The sequence below is a fragment of the Anolis carolinensis genome, chromosome 1, assembly GCF_035594765.1.
Source record: "Anolis carolinensis isolate JA03-04 chromosome 1, rAnoCar3.1.pri, whole genome shotgun sequence".
Taxonomy (NCBI): Eukaryota; Metazoa; Chordata; class Lepidosauria; order Squamata; family Dactyloidae; genus Anolis; species Anolis carolinensis.
Window position 1 is genome coordinate 346,399,507 of NC_085841.1, and position 20,480 is coordinate 346,419,986.

Here is a 20,480-nt window from a genome sequence, read left to right on the forward strand (position 1 = left end):
ACTTGCTTTTCTCGATGCCGGGAGGCAATCCCAGGGACAGAGTCCTTGCATCACCACTGCCAAGAAATTGGTGGGAAAGCTGCCTGAGATGGGCCTCTCCTAGCTGAGCAAAACCAGCTTTGGGAACAAGTCCTTACAGTTGCTAGTGTATGCAATCTCCCACAAGGCAAGAAAATGTTAACACAGATTCTTCTGCTTGCCCTGAGCAGGAAAAACATCTTCCAACCGGCACCCCTCAAAGCATGCTTGACCAAACTACTGGGTTTACAACTAGGACTGGTAGCAGGACACATTGTGCTCCTCAGTCAGCCTATACCTGAGACAACATGGCAGGCTTCATTCAAGAAAGAGAATCACAATATGCCCCATATCCAAGAAAATCCACCAGACATGAATACATCCATCAAACATTGATGAGTTCTCAATAGCATCAATACGCTGGTTGGCTTTTAATGTACGGTTCTGAAGGAACATAGAAACAGACTGTGCACCCCTGCTGTGAAATGTGCAGGTAAAAAATGCTTCTGTGTGTAAGTTTGCCTGTTTGCAGGTTTCATATCAGGTTGCACATGAAAACAGAATACAAAGTTCATAAAAATTAGCAGGTTCTTGGAGGCTACCACTTCTATCAACACAAGACACAAACATTGCACCATCTGTATTCAGATGTCTGCTCATGAGGTGTAAGAATGAACCTGGATTACTTTTCTCAGAAAACTTCCAGCTGTACACATACCTACAACTTTTTTTCAAGTAAATATATAGAATGGTAGGCTAAATCTTGGTCATGTGGGTGCAGTGGTATAGTGTCACAGAATACGTTTTGTCAGTGTCACATTCCTTTTTTCTTTTTCACTATCTGTTGGGTTTTACTAAACCGTTTTCATTCCGAATACAGGCAATCTAGAGCCTCTTTTCTTTGCTTATTTCAGTTTTCTGCATTCAATCCCAATGTTTGCAGAATAAGAACTTGAATTGGAAGCTGTGAACAACTTGTAAGCAAAAGAAATGCAAATTGATTTTTTAAGATGTGAAAGATACTGCAAAGAAAAAAGAAAAAACCGTACTTTGATCTGAATTTGTTCTATCAATGTATCCTCCAAGCCTATGCACATTTATTAAATGCCAATACATGTCAAGGAACCTACTTCTAAGAAAATATACACAGGACTGCATCTCAGATTTGTTTTTAAAAATTACTGAAATATATTAAAATGCAGAAAAATGCATGATATGTTTCTGATGGGAGGAAACGAATTCCAGATTCATAATCATGTCATGGTTTGTACTGCTTAAAAAACTGGAGATCCTCGTTTATCTAAGTGGCCTGGAGGAAATCCAACATTTCAACAAATAATACAATATTATCAAAGAAAACATTACATTACCAACCAAAACGGGGATATATAATTTGAATAACCAGGAGTTTGGGACAACCAGGGTTTGCATAACACAGCAATGCACTCAAAGCAGCTAATTCAGAGGCTGCTGTGCAGTGAACTTTATTTTTATTACGTCCATATTTATTTCCATTGCAGCCTAATTGAAAAACCACACGAAACATTGTCTTCAATCAGGCACAATTCCCATTGGCTAGCAGGGTTTTGCTTTGAACAAAATTTTTATCATTTGGCCCGATCAATACACAGAGAACTAACAGCATGTAAATAAAAGAGATGAGCCACTGAAGTTTTATCTGGAGATGGGAATAGTAAGCTCTGCAGGGGGAAAAAATGAACACATGGAAATACTGGCATTGGTGATTTGTTTCCAAATTTCCTGGAGATCTAAAAGCAGCAGGACAATACAAGACGTTTGTTACAGATCTGAATTGCAGTCACTAAAGTGAATGGGAACTTTGCCTTACCAAAAATTAATTACAATATATTATTATCATTACTATATTTAAAAGAAGAAGAGAAACCACTGTTTTAACTAGGAAGATAGTTTCACAGCTTCAACCAGAGGCATGGTGACTTGGAGGTTGAAATTAAGCTAACTTCCCTATCTTAGGGGGAGAGATCACTAATTAGTTTGTGAATCATATGTATCGCAAATTGCATCGCTGCCCACTAAGCACATGTATTATGTAAGAATAAGAAGTATATCAGAGTTCAGCTTGTTATATTCACAGCAGTTCAGATTAAGCCTACGCCAACACCCCTTACAGTCAACGGAGGTGTAAGAACAAGATGTGGCCCAAGGAATAGAAGATGCACGCATGAAAGCTTTTGAGTTTCCTTTACTTACTTGTAGCCAAATTAATCCACTAGGTAACTCAACGCTAGGCACAATGCGTGGTGTGTGAAACCCATTAATTACTTCCCCCCCATCCCTTCCTTCTAAGTTTACTTTAAAAGCAGTTGGTAGACAATGCAACGTAATTAATTTACCAATTTATTTTATGAAAAGACTCTTTGCCATCGTGAAAATGTAATCATAACCCCAGTGCCGAGCGGGAAGTGAGTGGATTTCTGTGTGAACAGTCACAATGCAAAAGGTAATTATTTAGTGCTTCTGTTCCCTTTAATGATCTAACATTGAGCAATACTGTTTATATTGAAGAGAGCTTGCACCTTTAATTACCAATTACATATACATAATTTTACAGCCAAAAGGGAAAGAAAGGAAGAAAAATACGAGTGCTGTGAAAAGACTCCTTTAGACAACATACGTACCATTTCTAGCAAGGAATTCCTACTAGGTGGGAGCCGGGTGTCAAAATATTAAAACACACGTGAACAAAAGGAGATAAAGGTAAAATAATTAGAATAGGCAAAGGAAGTAGCTCTGAACTGAGCCAAGATACCTAAGAAACAGCTAATAAAGTAGGGGGGGGGGGGTTTAAAATTTTAAGTGGTATTGCTTATCACTAGACTGCTCTGTTCTAAAGTTAAATGTACTTTTGAAATCCCAGCACAATAACTATACATTATTAAAGTTGGTATTATTTTTAAATCCTTCATATTTTGGTACAAATCCTTTTTTGAAATGTAAAGGACGAAGGAAAACTAAAACACTTCCTAAGCTTCCAGAGCCATTCTGTCAGAATTCGAAAATTTCCTTTAATGGCCAGCAAATGAATTTGCTTGCAACAATCTTTCTCTCTCTCTCACTAATCATTTTAAGTTTCCACCTAATTATATTCTATATATGTGTCTGTATGTCTGTGCATATGTTTTAAAAAGAGTTTTCCTGTTTTACAGTGTCCGTGAATCATATTTTTTTAGATTCAACATGGAGTTTTCCCTTCATTTTATCAGCTCAACTTGACATCTTGATTTTACTCGGCTTTGACCATAAGTAGTTAAATCCATGTGCGCCCATGCATACGAATTGCACTCTTCCACCTCTCCCCCATCCCAACAAGCAGTCTGTAATGGCATTTCCTTTTTAAAAAAAATAATAACATCTGGTATCCTTTTCATTCTTTGACAGTCTCAACATTTTATAAAATGAGCGGTATAATTTCTCTACAAAAAGCTTTCTTGAGTTATCATTGTCAGTTTCAAAAGAATCAATAGGCTTTTAAAGTTGCTTTAATTCTAATTTTAATATAATAACCTGTTGTATTTATTAATTTTACCTTCAGCCCCTAATCATCTCACTTCAGAGAAGGACTAATAATTTACATAGATGTATGCCACAATAAATGGGGTCTGAAATGTATCTCTCTTTACTAATAATTCACATAGCCTATTTTTTTAAAGGAACACATATTTTCATTGATCATGAAATTAAATTAAAATAAGGACAACAAAAAGAACATACATGGCAGCATAAAGTGAAAACAGTAAAAGAATAAAAGAACTAATTGTAATTCTGACGATATCATGGATATGCTTGTGGGACAGTTAGAGTATAATTCACTGTTTAATGAAAGATGGGATATATAAATTATATATGGGTGTAAAAAAATCCAGGCATCTGTACTTGACTAGAATTTGATCAGAAGTTTGGAGGGCTTACACATAGTAAATTAATAGAAACAATAGTGAGATATAGATAGATAGATAGATAGATAGATAGATAGATAGATAGATAGATAGATAGATAGGCTATTCGGAGGGAAAGGTAATAATCAAGCTTTTTTCCTTCTGTATCACATAGCACAAATAGTCAGATGCAAGCATACTTGTTTCATAATATTTTCCTTCAATAACATCAAGCTTTGGTGGAAGGAAAAAGTGTCCTAATCCAACAGACACCACTCCTAAGAAACTGGCCTTTACATCAAAGGATGTTTCACAAGATGAGAGCTCTGTAGTTTATGTACAAAGGCACAAACTACAGAATGTGACTAGTACCCAAAATGAACTCAACAAACTATGCACAGATGTGGCAGCGCCCAAAGGTTCTCAAATTAATGGTCTAAGTGTGCCTCAAGTCTCAGTTATTTCGACATTTCTGGACTCAAGAGACGATGAGGGAAAGCATTACGCCAAAACATGTACTCGAGGGAAATAAATCCTTTATGCACAAAAATGAGAGGATTTAACATTGTTTTAGGTGCTATCAAAGGAGGAACCTGTCACTGTGCCAGAATGCATTCCCCAAGCGTATTTTGTAGACATAGTCTGGGGGTGCAAGAGTATTCCTCATTTTGCTACTGCAGTTTTAGGTGAGGGGCCTCTTGCTTGGACCATCACCCAGCAATGCCTAAGTGATATAACAAAAAAGGTAGATCAGACTACTGACAGATCTCCTGGACTCGTAGTTGATCTGCAAGACCGTCCAAGATCAGACTGTTTAATAAAAGATATGTATCAAAAGAAAGAATGAGGATGAGGGTAGGGCAAGAACTGAATTTCGTACAAAAAGGCTGAGACCTCTAGTTTGATAACAAAAACAAGGTTTCCTGGACTTCTCATATATTCAAAGGTACCTTTTCATCCTAAATGTGTGTGTGCCCAACAATACTTACAATATGCCCAAAATTCCATTAGGGAATCACAATGGTAGATAAATGGTTGCAGAAGAGATGGCACTTTTTCAAAAGTTGTGTAACCACAACCACTGGTGTACTCAAGTCATTTGCCGTGTATACATACCCTTCCTTGTCCCTCACTTTTGATTTAGGAGGTGGGCCTTTAATCAACCGTAGTGCAATGGTGGGTTCAAGAATGTGATGCCTCATGTGCAATCAGGTCAGCATAATGACACTGCCATATATTTATGCTTTATTGCAGATGCATTAGATCTTGCCTTTTCAGGCTCCACTTGGTAAATTTTGACAGTCTTCAGACTGTCCATCCTGTCATAATAACCCTACCCCCCCATTCTGAAGCTTACGTGTCCTTATGTGCTCTGAGACCCTACATATATATATACACACACACACACACACACACACATACAAGAACATAAAATGATTTCCTTTTGATTGCTCTGCCACTAGTTATTTAATAACAGCAAATCAGATCAACAATAGATTTTCACTAGCCCTCTTTTTAAAACGTAGTTAACATATACAGCCCAGATTTATTGTTTTGCACCTTCAAGCTGTTTCCAACTTCTGTCAATCTTCAGGTGAACCTATTGCAGGGTTTTCATAATAGATGGGGGTTATCTAAGAGTGGGAGAATGTGGTTTGCACAAAGTTTTCATGGCCGAATACGAATACAAACCCTAGTCTTCAAAGTCATAATACAACAGGTAGACTACTACATGATGCTGGCTCATAGCCTTATACCAAACTGTAAACGCAATTCAAATAGAGTAGGCTCATTAATCAATGGGAAGTTGGTATAGCAACACTTATACAAGTCCTATCAATTCATTGGATCGATTATAGTTGGGACTGAAAACTGGGCTAAAGCTCACAAAATTAAATGGAATGCTCCAGATTCCGATATGGTCTCTGGAATATTAGAAGTTATCAATACTATCTCCTTTTCTTCTAATGATAATACATAATATTGATAATAATTTTATCATCATCTTTATTATTGCCAAGTTCTACAGTTGGCAGGATCAAAAGCATTGCATTTCAATTGGCTGAAACAGAGCACAGTTTGAATGGCTTAGGGATCAACTGTTCATAAGAGGTTTTGCAAATGAACACCATTAATACCACTCATGGATTTAATGCTGGATCAGGGAGGATGGTAAAGAAATAAAGTTGTATCTATCTAACACTACTAGGTTCATATCTCCTTTATAAGAAGGGAATTGGTTTAGAAATATTACTAGGCATGAGTTGAGAAACTGTCAAGGTCAAATGTAAACACTGCCATGGACCTTGAATCAACTTCTGAGGACTGTTTTGCAAATCATGCAACGGCAAAAGCAGGTTTGCCATCCATATAGTAAATAACACATAGCTACATCCAGCCACACCTACCTGGCAGCTATTCCCAACGGATACATGTTTGTTGCATTCACACCTCTCACTTTTATTGCCATAACAAAAATGCATCAATTATAATGGCCTCCTTGAGGTCACGTTTTCTTCCAAAAGTAGTATTTCTGTAGCAGAAATATACACTTAAAAAATATGAATGACGGTATGTCACTCACCTCCTTTTTAAACCTTTGCAATCTGGTTAGAAATTTGGGGGGGGGGGGCATATTTGATGGATATTTACAGAAAGCCAAAAAAAACCCCAAACGTAGTATGGGTCAATGTCTGTTGTATTAAAAGGCTGGTCCCTTAAACAATTAATTAATCTGTCTCTTTCTCAAAAATTAATAGCAAATAATAATTCTCTCTTTCCCCAGTGATAAAGATACCTGGGGTCTACATGGCATCAGCACCATGCTTGAGGCCAGAAGCCGATGGAAATGCTTCGGCTATGATCATTCGCAGAGGTGCCAGCGGGTGCGGCAGTCACCATGGGTACTATAAGGTTGGTTACCATGTAAATCTCTTCACAGACCCAGATGAGCACACTGCAGATTAACCAGAACTGGCTGTGTTTTGTAATGATGAACTGATGAATCATGCAGCATTTGCCAGCTGCACCCCCCTACAGGGAAATCCTAACTTCAAAGGTATATTGGACTGAATCTCCCACTTCTGCCTCCTGCGAGGATCTTCCAGTACTCCCAGGATCTCCCTGCAGCTGCACCCTGAATTTTGAATCTTGGGTGGGAGAAGAATCCAGCAGCTCTTGCATTCAATAGCTTTACCCTGCCGCCCACTTGGATGGAACTGTTTTTATCTTAAAATGCGGTCCATTTTGTATTGGTAGTATCAGAAGTTATGTCCTCATTGCACCCTTCTTCCTTAACAATTGCACAGTCCCAAGGAAGAAGATAGCATGGGCCAGTCACTCAATAGGCATCTTGAAGATGCCATCAGTTTAAAAAACTCAGCTCACAGCAATAATCTATTACCATTATTTATTTTTGTTTTATTATTTAGCCTGAAAAGTATTCTCAAATGGGGAAAATCAACATTGAGAGGTTTTGTTGTAATCGAGCTTGATTAATATTACAGCCCTGTATGCTGTGGATTTCATTTGAAGATTTTTCTCAAACTTGGACATAGATTTTTATGGAACAGTAAAGGGAAAGGTGCTGCTCTGACTTATCTGGGAGAAGAGAGAAATGTTACTCTATCCAGTACTATTTGTGTAACAGATCAAGATTGTTAATCCCAACCATCTGCAAGTTGTGTGCAGAATGGAGCAGGTGTCGGGACAGATCCACAAAGCCCTACCAACCTGTCCATAATGGCTCTGGGAGCATTTTCATAACGCAAGCTTAGTTAAATTTACCCAAATCAGGCTTAAAAACAGCCAACTGTCTAGTCACAAATGACTAACAGAGGTAGCAAATGCCAGACACATAACTGTGGGCTGGCCAGTTTTGTAGCAACTTTTATAGACTTATTTCAAAAGCATGTAAGAATATATAAATGCTTCACTAGCTAATATGCACTTCCCATTGCTTTTCCGCATCCTTAAATGCACGCATGTATAACACCAATCTCAAAGGCACATTTTAAAAGAATACATGGAAAGTCAAGTCTAAAAACAGTGCAACGTTCAGAAGGAAGAAGATTCAGTTACTATAATCCCCACTCTTCCTTTTGTCTTATCCACCCAATCTTTGCTATATAAATGCTCATTTCTAGCTCAGTATGTGCCCCGAAGATGGGAGAAAGATTGTTTTGGGTACATACATCACGTTTACATGGAGTAGTTAAAAAAAAAAACCTGTTCAAGAAATGACTTCAAATTTCTGTGGAAAGCAGAACTAGGTTTAAGATTATTTTCAAGCGAAATAGCTCAACATTATTCATTTAGACGGAATACATTTGAAAAGGTATTTTGCATGACTGTGAGTTCTGACAGTCAGGTACATTTTGGAAAACTTGCTAACCTCACCAGTAACTCAAATGTAGGACAGTTAACCCCAAAACCAGAAAAGCAATTGTTGTGCTTTTTTTTTAAAGGGGCAGAAAGAGATTGGATGAAAAATTGAAAAAGAAACAAATGTCCAGTTCATTCCAGCACAAATACTAAATTTGACTATGGATTTCGAGTACACCAATCCCATGGTAGCTACTTGAAGCTTACAAAATGGCGAATCAAACTGCAGTGATCATTTCAAGCCTTCAGAATATCAAGCATGACCCCATCCTGCTTCCCTAAATTTTTAAAATGAAATATGCCTCTGTCCTGACCAAAATCAGAAAGTTGCAGATGTAGACAATGTTAATAGAACAAACGTTTTGCTAACTAAACTAGTTGCTTGAGGTGTAAAAGGAGTGATAAAGAAAGAGATTTATTGCAGCTGGGGGGCTAAAATGCACAGGTTCTTATACAGACCAGAAAAACTGTAAATCAGGGATCGAGATGATGGGATATGAAAGCTTCCTTTAATCCTGTGTGAATAGATTTTTAAAAAAAGTTAAGACTAAATAGGAGAAAAGGGAGGCTGGATACTAAAAGAGGAGGAGGAAGTCACATAGATTTTTATACTTTGGGCTATACCCGAAGGCTGTCTGCATTATAGTGTCTTAGCAATATATGAAGGAACAAAACAACAATTCAAATGAGAAAAATCAATGCACTTGATTTGTGTTGTGGATTGAAACACAGGTGGGACCTTTGTCAAGTGTCTGTCTCAGGAGGCAGAGGAATTCAAGAGAGTTGTACATCATCAACATTATTCACATCCACACTCCACTTGGGCCATCTTTCAATTTACACAGGAACCAGCACTTCAGCGTATTTCGTACGTTTGTTACGAAGTCATTTTTTAAAATGACTTTCTGCATAGAATTGCTCTCGGTCTCATCATTCCTTGTTTATCACCATGCACAAACATACTCACATACATCCACACATATCCCCATCCAGCATTTCCAGAATTCACAGAACACACAAATCATTAGCTGTTTCAGAAAAGGAAATGAATTATTTGCACTGAGCCAAAAGCTGTGCATAAGTAAACATAAATAAAATAAAATAAAATACCCAAGTATGTTCCTACAAATTCCATAGCATTAATCAAATCTAATCTGGTGTCACTTTTGCCAGAAAATGATGATATTCTGGTATGACTTCTTTATCACCATTCCCACCTCCTTCTTCTTCATTCTAGTGTATGTCAACTGAAACATGAAGTATGTGTCCTAAAAAGCCCTTTTTAGATACTCACATACATATGTGTAACTATATTCTTTGAAAAAAAACAACAGAGGGTTACCCTATAGTTTAAGAGTCCCCAAGATATAGTAAAGACTTAGTTGGCAGCTTCCCCCCCTGTCCCTACTTTCCAAAGGAAAGGGTAGAGAGGAAGGAATAAACCTATATGATTTTGAGAAGCTATAACTTACTGTGAACACACAAACGCCTTCGCAGCTGAAACTGGAAAAGCAACTGCTTAAGAGACTACATGAGGACATTTTATGAGAGTAAATAAGCAGAAAAGAAGGAAGGTGTCACTATAACAGCCGTTGGACGGATCGCACATTTATCAGTAATGCCCGCTCTGTTGTAAGTGCTGCTTTCCCGTCATCTTGTTATAAAGATATATGCATATGCCTATGTACACTTCTCATGCATCGGTCACATTGAAGTCTGGAGTAAACACACAACTGTGAATACAGAACTGCAAGCTGAGGGTTTATCTTATACTAGACCAACTTTATATGAAAAGATTGTGCCCTAGCTCTTTTGCATTTTATCTGCATTCTAACGGCTGTCTAATAGCTTTCACACAGGATATTTTTAATGCCATCACTAAAGAGTAAAGGTCCCAAAGGTACCTTTAGGTTCCAATCCCACGCAATCTTATACAAGAACAAGCTCATACGGAATGTAGTGCAGCTGAATTCTAATTCTCAAAGAATAAACATGCGTAAGACCATACTGTAATTATTTTCTCGTCTCATTTATCCCTTCAAATTCAGTAGGTTTAAATAAGAAAAGTATGGGAATATCGCTCTGAAAGGAATCGCTTGGAGCGTCTTCCCAAGATATACTTTAAATGTGTGGTATCGCACATGTCCCTTTCCTTAATCTCAAAATGCTAGTTTTGTTGCTTTAAAAAAATTAAGTTGTGAAAAGTTTCACAGTCCCAGACAAAAATTTAGAGGATATTTAATTTTATTTTGCAACAATGACACGAGGGTGAAAGGGAAGGGAACTTTCTGGCCACTTCATCCTCCAGGTTAGCCCACTGTTTCAATGCTTCCAACAAAGTGAATAAGGACAGCAAATGAAGTAGAGGAATCATCAGATAAACTGCCGGCCCTGTCTAGTGGAGACTGAAGGCTTTTCGTACAGTGGGTGACAGCCCTACTCTTTTGTCTGACCTAATTTATTTCTCTTTCAAGTTCAAATGAAGCCCTCTACCTTGTCAGTAGAAAATATCCACCCACAGACGCTGCCATACTATGAGAAAGAAATCCGTAGAAAAGTTAACCTGAGAAACTTCTCAAACATATCTTGCTGGCTATTTCAGATTCATTTTATGCAAGACCATTAAATTATATATATTTGGACATGGAAGCATTTCCACGACTGCCAAAATAAATAAGGTATGCATAAATCACAGGAACACAAAAGACACATCTCTTTACACACACAACAGTAAGTGAGAGAAAAAGAAACTTTTTAATTTGGAAAGCTAGTTCTATTGCTTTTACAGAGGAAATTCCTCTGTTTGTTTTTAAACAAGTAAAACTAAGGCAATCTGTCTATGTAGATTTCTGTTCTTCAAAGCCATCACTATAAACAGGCAGCTTTTAACGGCTTTATCCCTTCACAACAGTGCATAATATTTAATTGCATTCAATAACTATTTTATCTCTGATTCTACGATGAAATTTGTATGCACGTGGCACAAAGACACAAATGTGGGTAACAGAGATTTGCACACGCATACTTGCACTACTAGCACACCATCTTTGAAATAGGTGGTTTCATTAAATATTCAATACCATGAAATATATTTGTATTTATTAGCCTATTAATTACTCTTTTGTCGATTCAATACATGCACATATAAGCAGAGCAAAGCAACTTCTAGCTGCATAACTGTGGACAAATACCTTCTCGCCTAGTAAAAATAAAGCTTTTTACAGATTTCCCTATCTTTGGGAGATCTTTATCGATTACAACATGTACTGATTTTTTTGTACATTTATATACAGTAAAAAGGTGTGTGAAAATGTGTGTGTTGTATATAAACAACTGCATGCACACTTTCTTTAACCACATTTTCTTAAGGATTTAGCTCAGCTGCCCCGGCAGTATTATTATTCACAATAATTGTGTACATATTCCCCTGTTACAATCTTTCAGGCTCAGCATGCACAAATCTGAACCTACACAGAAGGCAAATTAATCATTATGTGCAGCATACATTTTCATACTTGTGTATGTTCCTACCCTTTGCTCTCAGCTAATCCAGCAACTCAGAACAGAGAACACAAAGACAAGCCGTTGACAGTAAAAGACACTGTTAAAAACTAATTTTAATTAAAAGACATCTATCTTGCCAGGACTGTTTAATCAGTCATAATTTGCTTAAAAAATAGATTTATCTAACTAGCAATCTTTCTCAACTTGTAACCATATAGATCTCGACATGAAAATCGATACCACAACTTTACACCTAAAACATTTTTTGCAGCGGTGGAAACCATATCTTCTCTACCTATTATTTCCTCGCCTCCCCGGGTGCTGGGAACCCGATTTTTCTATGAGACAGGCTATGAGCGCCCCCTAGCCGCCACAAAAAACTACTGAGTGGCACAAGGCAAAAATAGGACTTGCTTTTCAGCTGAAAAGCTAACAAAGTTTATTTTGGAAAGTAATTTGTAACAACAAATACAGAGGGTGCAGGCAATCTAAATGGGAAATGGAAAAGGAAAAAGGAAACCCTTGTATAAAATGTGTTAAACTAACAGTTCATGATCTAACCATACTAAGTTCTGATAAGGAAGGCAGAATTGGTGCCAACTAGAGTCACTAACATCTATAATTTGGCTTTCTCTGCCTGAACCACATCCATTCATTCACCATTTGTGTTCTTCCCAATGAGGTAGACAGCCCATTGCTCAACAAACACAATGCATTTGATCCCTGAGAAAGGCACACGCTGAAGTACAAACACACATGTGTTTTGCTAATCTCTGAGTGTATTACACAGGGTGAAAAAAGGGAGTTTTAGCCATGCTTACTAACACGCTTCAAATAAGCTTGACAAAATAGTCTCCGCTGTGTTTCCCTACTCATGCAAAGCAAAGCTGTTTCTTATTCCATCGTCCACATTATAACGCCATTTCTTATCCTAGGCAAATCAAAATAACCCAAAGTAAATGTGAAGGTGGTAGGAAATACTAAGAAGTATTCAAATACTGAGCGGGATATTTTGAAACAAAACAAAAATCAGAAATTAAAATCTCTTCAAAGTGGGTAATTTATGTAAAAATGGTTGTGTACAACATGATAAGATGCAGCTTGGATGCAGATAATGAAGAATGCAATATTTTTCAAGCTCAGACTTTAACAGCTGTAGGAGACATGCATGTGGCACAGACCTACAGGTTTGCAAAAAAATGCTGCCATTTCTACAATTTCCTTTCTAGTTTATTCCTTCATTACACCTACAAGTTATAAAAGGAGTGAAGTAAAATCAAGTAACTTGTTGGCCAAGAACTTTAGAAATCTAATTGAAATTTCTGCTTAAGAATATTTTTCCCAGTTATATTTTTCTCTCATCTCTCTCACACATACATATACAGTTTCTTCAAGTGAGTTCAACCTTGTTTTATGAGTGAAGGTCATTTAATTTGCCAGTGGAAGGTAATCTGCCATTCCTAAAATGCACAACTCATGCTCAAATATCCGTTTTACCAACTAGGAAAAAAATGTTTGAAATCCAACCAACTGTCTATCATACAGAAAAATTCTGTAACTTCTCTGTCCGGATTATAATCGAGATCTATTTTGACTTTCCAAATGTTATGTAACTTGCTGTATTTCCACAGGAAGCCACCACTGGAGACAAATCCAAATTTGATCATCAATTGGCTCTCCATCTATCACAAATGGATAAAGACACATTTGGGAAGAGGGATGGAGTCACTGAAATTATAGTGGCCTTTCTCCAAACAAATCAGTAAAGAAAATACCAAGACAATAAAGTCAGAGAGCAATTTCTGTGGGCAGTAACAAAATCTTTTGCTGATCTGAATATGGACTATAGCTTTCAGATTGCAAATCTTATGCATACTTACTTGGGGCTAAATCTTACTGAACACAGCTGTACATACTTGGAGTAAACACATATAGGACCAGAGTGCATTTTATTTCTTTTGTACTTTCTCTTTGCCATTTGGAATAACGGCATATCTTTCAGCATCCACAGGGACAAAGATCTATGAAAACTCTAAGGAAGAGGGTCAAAATTAAACCCATTTTGCCCCTCTTTGCTTTCACCCTGTTTAGCAGAATAGCTGAAATGCAGTGCCATTTCTCTCCTGACAGGTTGTTTGACAGTGAGTCATCAAATAGCTGCAGTTCTCTGAAGACATCAGATTCATTCAGAAAAGAAGAGCAGTAAAGATAACTTATTTATTTGGTCTTTCCTTTCTGTACTTCTCCAAGTTCCCTGGGATTGATTTTCTATCTTCATTTTTAGCAGGCTCCTGTTTATAACTCCTTTCTACACATAGGGTTCAACTCAAATACTATATACTGTGGGCTATATTTCAGAGGGAGAAACTGGCCAAACCACCTCTGCCTAAGAAAACCCTACGAAATTCATGGGGTCAACATGTCAAAAGTCGGAAGAGACTGAAGGCATAAATAAAACCATCTCTCTAGAAACCTTTATAGTTTGAACATGAGTTGCATGTTCCAAACTCTCCCCATACATATACATTTACACATACATATACACATACATGCACACACAATTTATGTCCATCACCTCTCTGCCTCTTCCCCACTGCATTCCCACTTTTCCTGCACAGTTCAAGAGGCCACTCTGATGTCTCTTGTTGTTTAGCCCCTTCCAGATGGAAGGATGAATGCAATAATTAAGGAGGAGAAAAAAACAACAGTTTCTTTCTCTGTGTGATCTAAACCATCGTCCTACTTTTAATGTACACATGCAAGAGCCCTCCAATATCCAACCCAAATCCTGCATAGTTATAATTTTTACCAGAAACAGACAGAATGGACATTCATGCACAAACCTACCTGATTTACCCTCACAATTGGCCAATGCCTTCCTTTCCTTCCCCTATTATATTACCATGTATTATTGCCCTTCTCACCTTTCCCTATCTTCCCCAGCCCAGGCTCTTCATGCAAGGCATGCAGGAAACAAAACAGATTGACTTCAAATTATCCGGATTTTGCAGAGAAGGCAAGGGAATAAAAGGACCAGCCTCTCTCTCCCCCTCTTTCAAAACACCATGCTAAGCAAAAAGAGGGGGGGATTAATGGGGGTACAGTTGCTCAAAAGGCGATTTGCTTGGTCTGTTTGGGTTTGGAAGTGGGTTGGGAGGGTATTTGCAACAAAAAAAATCCACTTTATCAGTTGGTTCTAGACAGCATCCCCCATCCACCCCAGCTGCAAAACAAGCGCTCCAAATCAATGGGAAGGCTGATCACAAATGCATCTTCATTGGTGATGCAGCCGCTTCATAAAAGGTATTATGGGGGTGGGCAGAAATATACACATACATAGCAAAGAAAAAAGAGGATGGAAGGACAACAATTCATAAAGCCAAATGCTATGATCCGGGGTCCATCGACTTGAATTTTCCCATCCACGATAAATCCCGAGATGTCCTTACAAAACAACATTTTTATCAAGCTGTAACAAAGGAGAGGAAAAGAGGACTAGAATAAACCGCTGTCACCCAACGTTCCTGGCAGATGGCTGCTAGTCTTGGGCTTTCTGCAATGAGATGGGGGGAAGGGGAAGGAAGGCTGTGTGTATATATATCTATTTATTTATTCAAATTTTTAAAAATATATAACATGCATATTCTATTTTTCGTGCACACGCAAACATGCTGCACACACACAACCCCCCTTTCTCCAGGCGCAACGGCTTGCGTTGTAAAAAGAAGAAACCGAAGCGTGCAAGGGAGATGGAGCTGTTCTTTTCGGCGTTTGCTTGGGTTCTGGGTTTGTTTTCTTCCCCTCCTTTCTCTTCCTCCACTCCATTTGCCACACACATACACACACACACCTAAAACAAAACTACCCCGGGGTTATTTATTATTATTATTATTAATGCTGATGACCCATGCACCCAATGGATTAAAGAAATGACCACAGTTAAGCCAAGCCCAGGGAACGAGGAGCAAAAAGAGGACCTTGAAGTGTTGGACATCTGCTTCATTGCAATGGGAAGCGATAGGGAAGAGAGGGGAGGGAGAAAGGGGGGAATAAAATTGTGCTGAATGGACATGGAAGGAGGATCTGCGAAGGCAAGCTCTGACACTCCCCTCGTTCCTGGGATGGACGTTTGAGCAAAGCGATCCCTGGATCCCAATTCTTTCTCCCCAAACACACACATACACAACTGGCTTCTTGTGCAAAGACCACCTTGTTCTGGGTATCTCTGCCCCCACCACTACTTCCCTGGATAAACCTTGCAACTATTTCTGTGTGCAGTCTGTCCCCACCATCACTCTTTGCAAAAAGTAGCGCTTTTATTTGCAGGACTTTCCTGCAAAGCTTTTTGCGCCGGGCCTGTGCAAAGAGGGGCTCCCTCCCTGCACCAGGTTCCTTTCTCTCTATCTCACACACACACACACCCCTCCATTTCCCACCCTCCCCTCCCAGCTCACATGCATACCTGCCCCCTTCCCTTCCCCTTTTGGAAAAAGAGAACTTGACAGACACATCCCCTTCGCTCTCCCTACAGTATTATGTTTAACATCACACAAAGGTGTCCTAAGAGAAGAGTGTGAGAAGCCTCTCCAACTACCTGTCCAACCGATTTGCGCCTCTCTCATGCTCATCTCTCTCTTTCTAAGTCCCCCTGTTTTGCAGCAGAAAAGGAGCCCTGGGGAGGCTTTCTTCCCCCACTCCTGCCTCATGCCAGAGCCGGACTCCTTTCCATGTGGTTCCCATTAAGCCCCTGACTTTCTCCCCCACCTCACTCCAGCCACCTTTCTTCTCCCTCTCCAAGTTTGGACCGGCTTTTTCTCCCCTTCCTTCTCTGTCTCCAAGTCCTTCGTACGGGAATCCCACAGCACAACGCCCCTCTACACACACACACAACGTGTTAGCCTTGGTTTAGTGGCCTCCCCTAGTTTAACACCCCTGCCCGGCGTTTGCAAACTGACCCCAAACTTTGCTCTCTTTTCCTCTCTCTCCACCGTGCGCCCTACTTTCCAGCCAGTCGCGCGCAAAGCCTTTTCCCACCCAACATCTTTGTCCTTTTCTTCCTCAAACTCTTCCCTTTCCTTGCACCCATCTACCTACCCGAGTCTCTCAAGCATACACGCATAACCAGGTTTACATTACACATAACACACATAACCAGGTTTACATCAAAGCCTTTAAAGGGGCGATTTCAAATTCGGCCCAAACTTTCCCCAGCAAACACCCATCTTTCCCTCTCCACTCTGCGCCTATTTCCAGCATCCTCTCGCTTGCTTCCTTCCTCCAACTCCTCTCCCCTTCCATTGCACCCGTCCATCTACCTTAGGCTTCCAAATACACGCACACATCCCCGGGCTTAAATCGGAGCACAGCTGAGCTCCCCAAACCGTTTGCAAATTGGCCCCAAACTTGGCCGAACATCCACACGCGCCTCTGTGCGCCCTCTTCTCTCTCCCTCCAGCATCCCTCTCCTTTCCTTCCCCCAAGTCTCCCTTCCTTGCGTCCAGCCACCTACCTTAAGTCTCCCAAATGCATCCCCAGTTTGTCCTCTTCCCTGCTTCACTTCGTGGAGGCACAACGAGACTCCCCAAGTTTCCATCTCCCCTCCCCAACCGGGTCCCCCCCCTTCCCCTTCCCCAGCCTCTCCAAAAGCGCACGCATCCAGGCACACTACTTTCCAAGCTTTTTTTTTTCCGTCCCCCTTTTTTGCAACTTACGCGTGATAATTTCCCGTTGCGATAAGTGCTGCGGGTTGCCCTGCTTGCGACGGGACATTGCCCTGGCATTTACACAGTCATCGCCCGGAGAGCTGGACTTGGGCAGCGGGGGAGCCGGGTCGGAGGAGGCGAAGAGGGGAGCAATCTTCTTCCTTTCCTTTCTTCTTCTTCCTTCTCTTATTCTCTTTTTCTTCTTGGCGGAAAACAAAATCTAGATGATGGTGGTGGTGGTGGTAGCAGCGGCGGTGGTGATGGGCGAAGACCTGGATGGAGAAAGAGGCGAAACTCTTGGCAGCCCCCTGCTTGGCGCGCTCAAGACCAGGTCCTTCCTTCAATTAGAAAATCATCATCATCATCATCAAAGCCAAGAGGGGGGAGAGAGAGCGAGCGAGGGAGGCTGGCTGGCTTGGTGCGATTTTCGCCAGGCAGGCAACTGTCTTTGGGGGTTTCCCCCCCTCCCTTTGCAACCGCTTCCAGATCGTTTCTTGAACTTCGGGGGAGAGAAGGGTGGCTGGTCCCACTTCCCCTCCCCTTCTCACCAAGCGAGGAGAGACTTTTTTAATTTTTCCAGAGTGCTTTGGAGAAGAAAGGGGAAAGAGATGGGAAAATAAGAGAAAGGGAAAGCAGGGGGAGGGAGGGAGAGAAAAGAGCCACCAAAGTGCACTTCTTCCACCTGGAGGGTATTAAAAATGGGATTATAGAGACGCACGCTCGCACAAAAGTAGAAAAAATAAGGGGGGTGGAAACAAAACACCCGACCTTTGGCGGTGGGTTACTTAAGATTCTCTCTTTTGAAAGGATAGCCCAAACTGTGCCGTTGAAGTGCCACTAGGTTGGGGTTTTGTTGTAGTAGTAGTAGTATAGAATCTAATATATATGTATCTATTGGCTGGGCTTTGGCGGCAGCCTTTGCCCCCTGTCTTGGCAGCAGAAGAGGGTCTCTGTCTGTCTCTCTCTCTGTCTGTCTCTGTCTCTCGGCAGGCAGCCCCCCGGTGCTTCTGGCTAGGACTGGGAGAGCTCTATTGCAATGTGAAGATGGCGGAGTCCTGGTTCCCTGGGAGCGCTCCGTCTCGCTGTGGCTGGGTCTGCCTCCGTACAATGGGATAAAATTCAAGTTCAAGTGCGGACGTGACGTTTAATCTGCACTAGAGACAAAAAAAAATAATAAGAGAGACCCAGAGACTAGGAGCACTGGGGGCGACTAGCGGTGGCTTTTTAACATTGTACCCTGCAAGAGAACAAGAAGGAGGAGGAGGAGGGAGAAAAAAAAGAAAGGGGTGGAAGAGAAAGAGAGAGAGAGAGAGAAGCAAAGAAGGTGTGAGTGTGTGTGTGTTTGGAGAGAAGCAAACCCGAGACCTCTGAGCGGTGGCTCGATTTTCTGCAAAAGGGAATGGGGGGAAAAATAGGGAGGAAAGGGATCTGGAAAGCGAGGTGAAGCTTCTTTGGGGGGAGAAGAAGAGTGGTTTCCTTCCAGCAGCCTCTTCGACCAAAGCAAAGGGATGAGAAGCCGGAGAGAGAGGTCTTAGGTGGGAGGAAGGAAGGAAGGAGGGGTTGGAGGGAAAGGAAAGGGGGGAGAAAGCCACCCAAGGAAGGGAGAGGTGAGCAGGACCCCAGCCCCTCTCCTCGCCCTCCCACGCGCCCGCCCCGCTGGCAAGGGGCCCAAATGGGACGGACCTCTCTCTTTCTCCCCAAGGCGCACTGGCGAGAGAGAAAGGGCTGGGAGTGGGAAGGGCGGTGAAGCCAGGCAGGCCGGCGCAAGGAAGAGTTGGAGGAGGGCAGGATGGGTTGAGGTGGAGATCCACCTCTCCGGATCCACCTGCCCCCCCAATCTGGGTCTTGGCTCCACGAGGAGACCCATATCCTCCAACCCCCCTTCCCCATGGCTCCCCACAACAAGCCAACTCCGCTTCTCCGGCTGTCTGGCTGTCTTTCCTCGAGCAGGAGCCCGGCTCTCCTCCAAACACCTTCGCCGCGCAATTTCCCACCGCTTTTTACAATAACACAAATATCTGCGTGGGGGAAGAGAGAGATCTCTCTCGATTCTCTCTCTCTCTCCCCCCCCCCCCTTTCCAGTCTCTCCATGGGAGCCACAAAGACACACGTGCACACTCTCTCCGTCTCTCTCTCTCTCTCTGTCTCTCTCAAACACGCATGTGTTCAGACATCTCCCAAACTCCTGGACAAGTTTGCGGCTGCGGGGCGACTCAACCGCATGGAGGGCAGAGCTCAAGGCATAAGTCTCTGACTTGGGAGCGTTTCCCCTTCTCTCCCACGTCTCATCTCATCCTGTGGGGAGTGGGGAGAAGAGCAAACCACAGACCACCTATTACAATACATTGCAGCCTGAGTCCTGCCACTTGCACCTTCTTATGGCAACACCAGAGGCACTCCAAGTGGCCAGCTACTGGTCAAAGAACATTTGAGTATCATGCCAAGTCTTGTGTTTTTAAATAAATTACAAATGTATTGCAACTGTTCTCGTCTGATATGGGGTGTCTGCTAGGCCAGGGGGTCTTCACTTCACGGATCTATTTAATAATCATAATAAAATATTTTTTAATGTTGGGATTCTTTGGTAATAAGACTTTGGGGCCTGCTTGCTTACTTACTTATTACTTAGGCGATCCCGCGTAGGTTGAGGACGATGGTCCTCCAAGTGTAGTGTCTTGGATGCCTAGGTGGCTGTGGAGACCTATTCTTGACCCGCATGTTCTTCTGCAGTGAGGACATCAGGGTGTGCGTTTGGGACCTGCATCCTGTTTTCCATCCCGGAGCCCTAGTCTGAAGCGACTATGCAACGTGGAGGATCCCTGAACTAGGTGCCCAACTGATCCCTGCATTCAGATCCCGATTACATGATCTTTGTGTATTTAGATATAGCTCCACAATATGATTTCCCTGGGGGAGTATCACATCCTTTTCACCTACACTGCCCTTTTAAGTCAGT

At 41.3% G+C, this 20,480-nt stretch overlaps 1 protein-coding gene across 7 annotated transcripts in view; it reads right to left on the reverse strand.

Annotated features, from left to right (window-relative positions):
- bcl11b (BCL11 transcription factor B) overlaps nt 1-19,529 on the reverse strand; it is a 172,939-nt gene extending 153,410 nt beyond the window's left edge. For 2 of the 7 annotated variants that reach the window (XM_062968454.1, XM_062968453.1), the window contains exon 1: nt 14,670-17,323. Coding sequence is in view for 4 of the 7 variants with exons in the window: in XM_016990813.2 (XP_016846302.1) it covers nt 17,534-17,591 (58 nt within the window). In the remaining 3 variants the exon portion in view is untranslated. The other 5 variants (XM_016990813.2, XM_003214334.4, XM_016990827.2 and 2 more) reach the window with 5 other exon arrangements.
- Nucleotides 19,530-20,480: the final 951 nt, after the last annotated feature.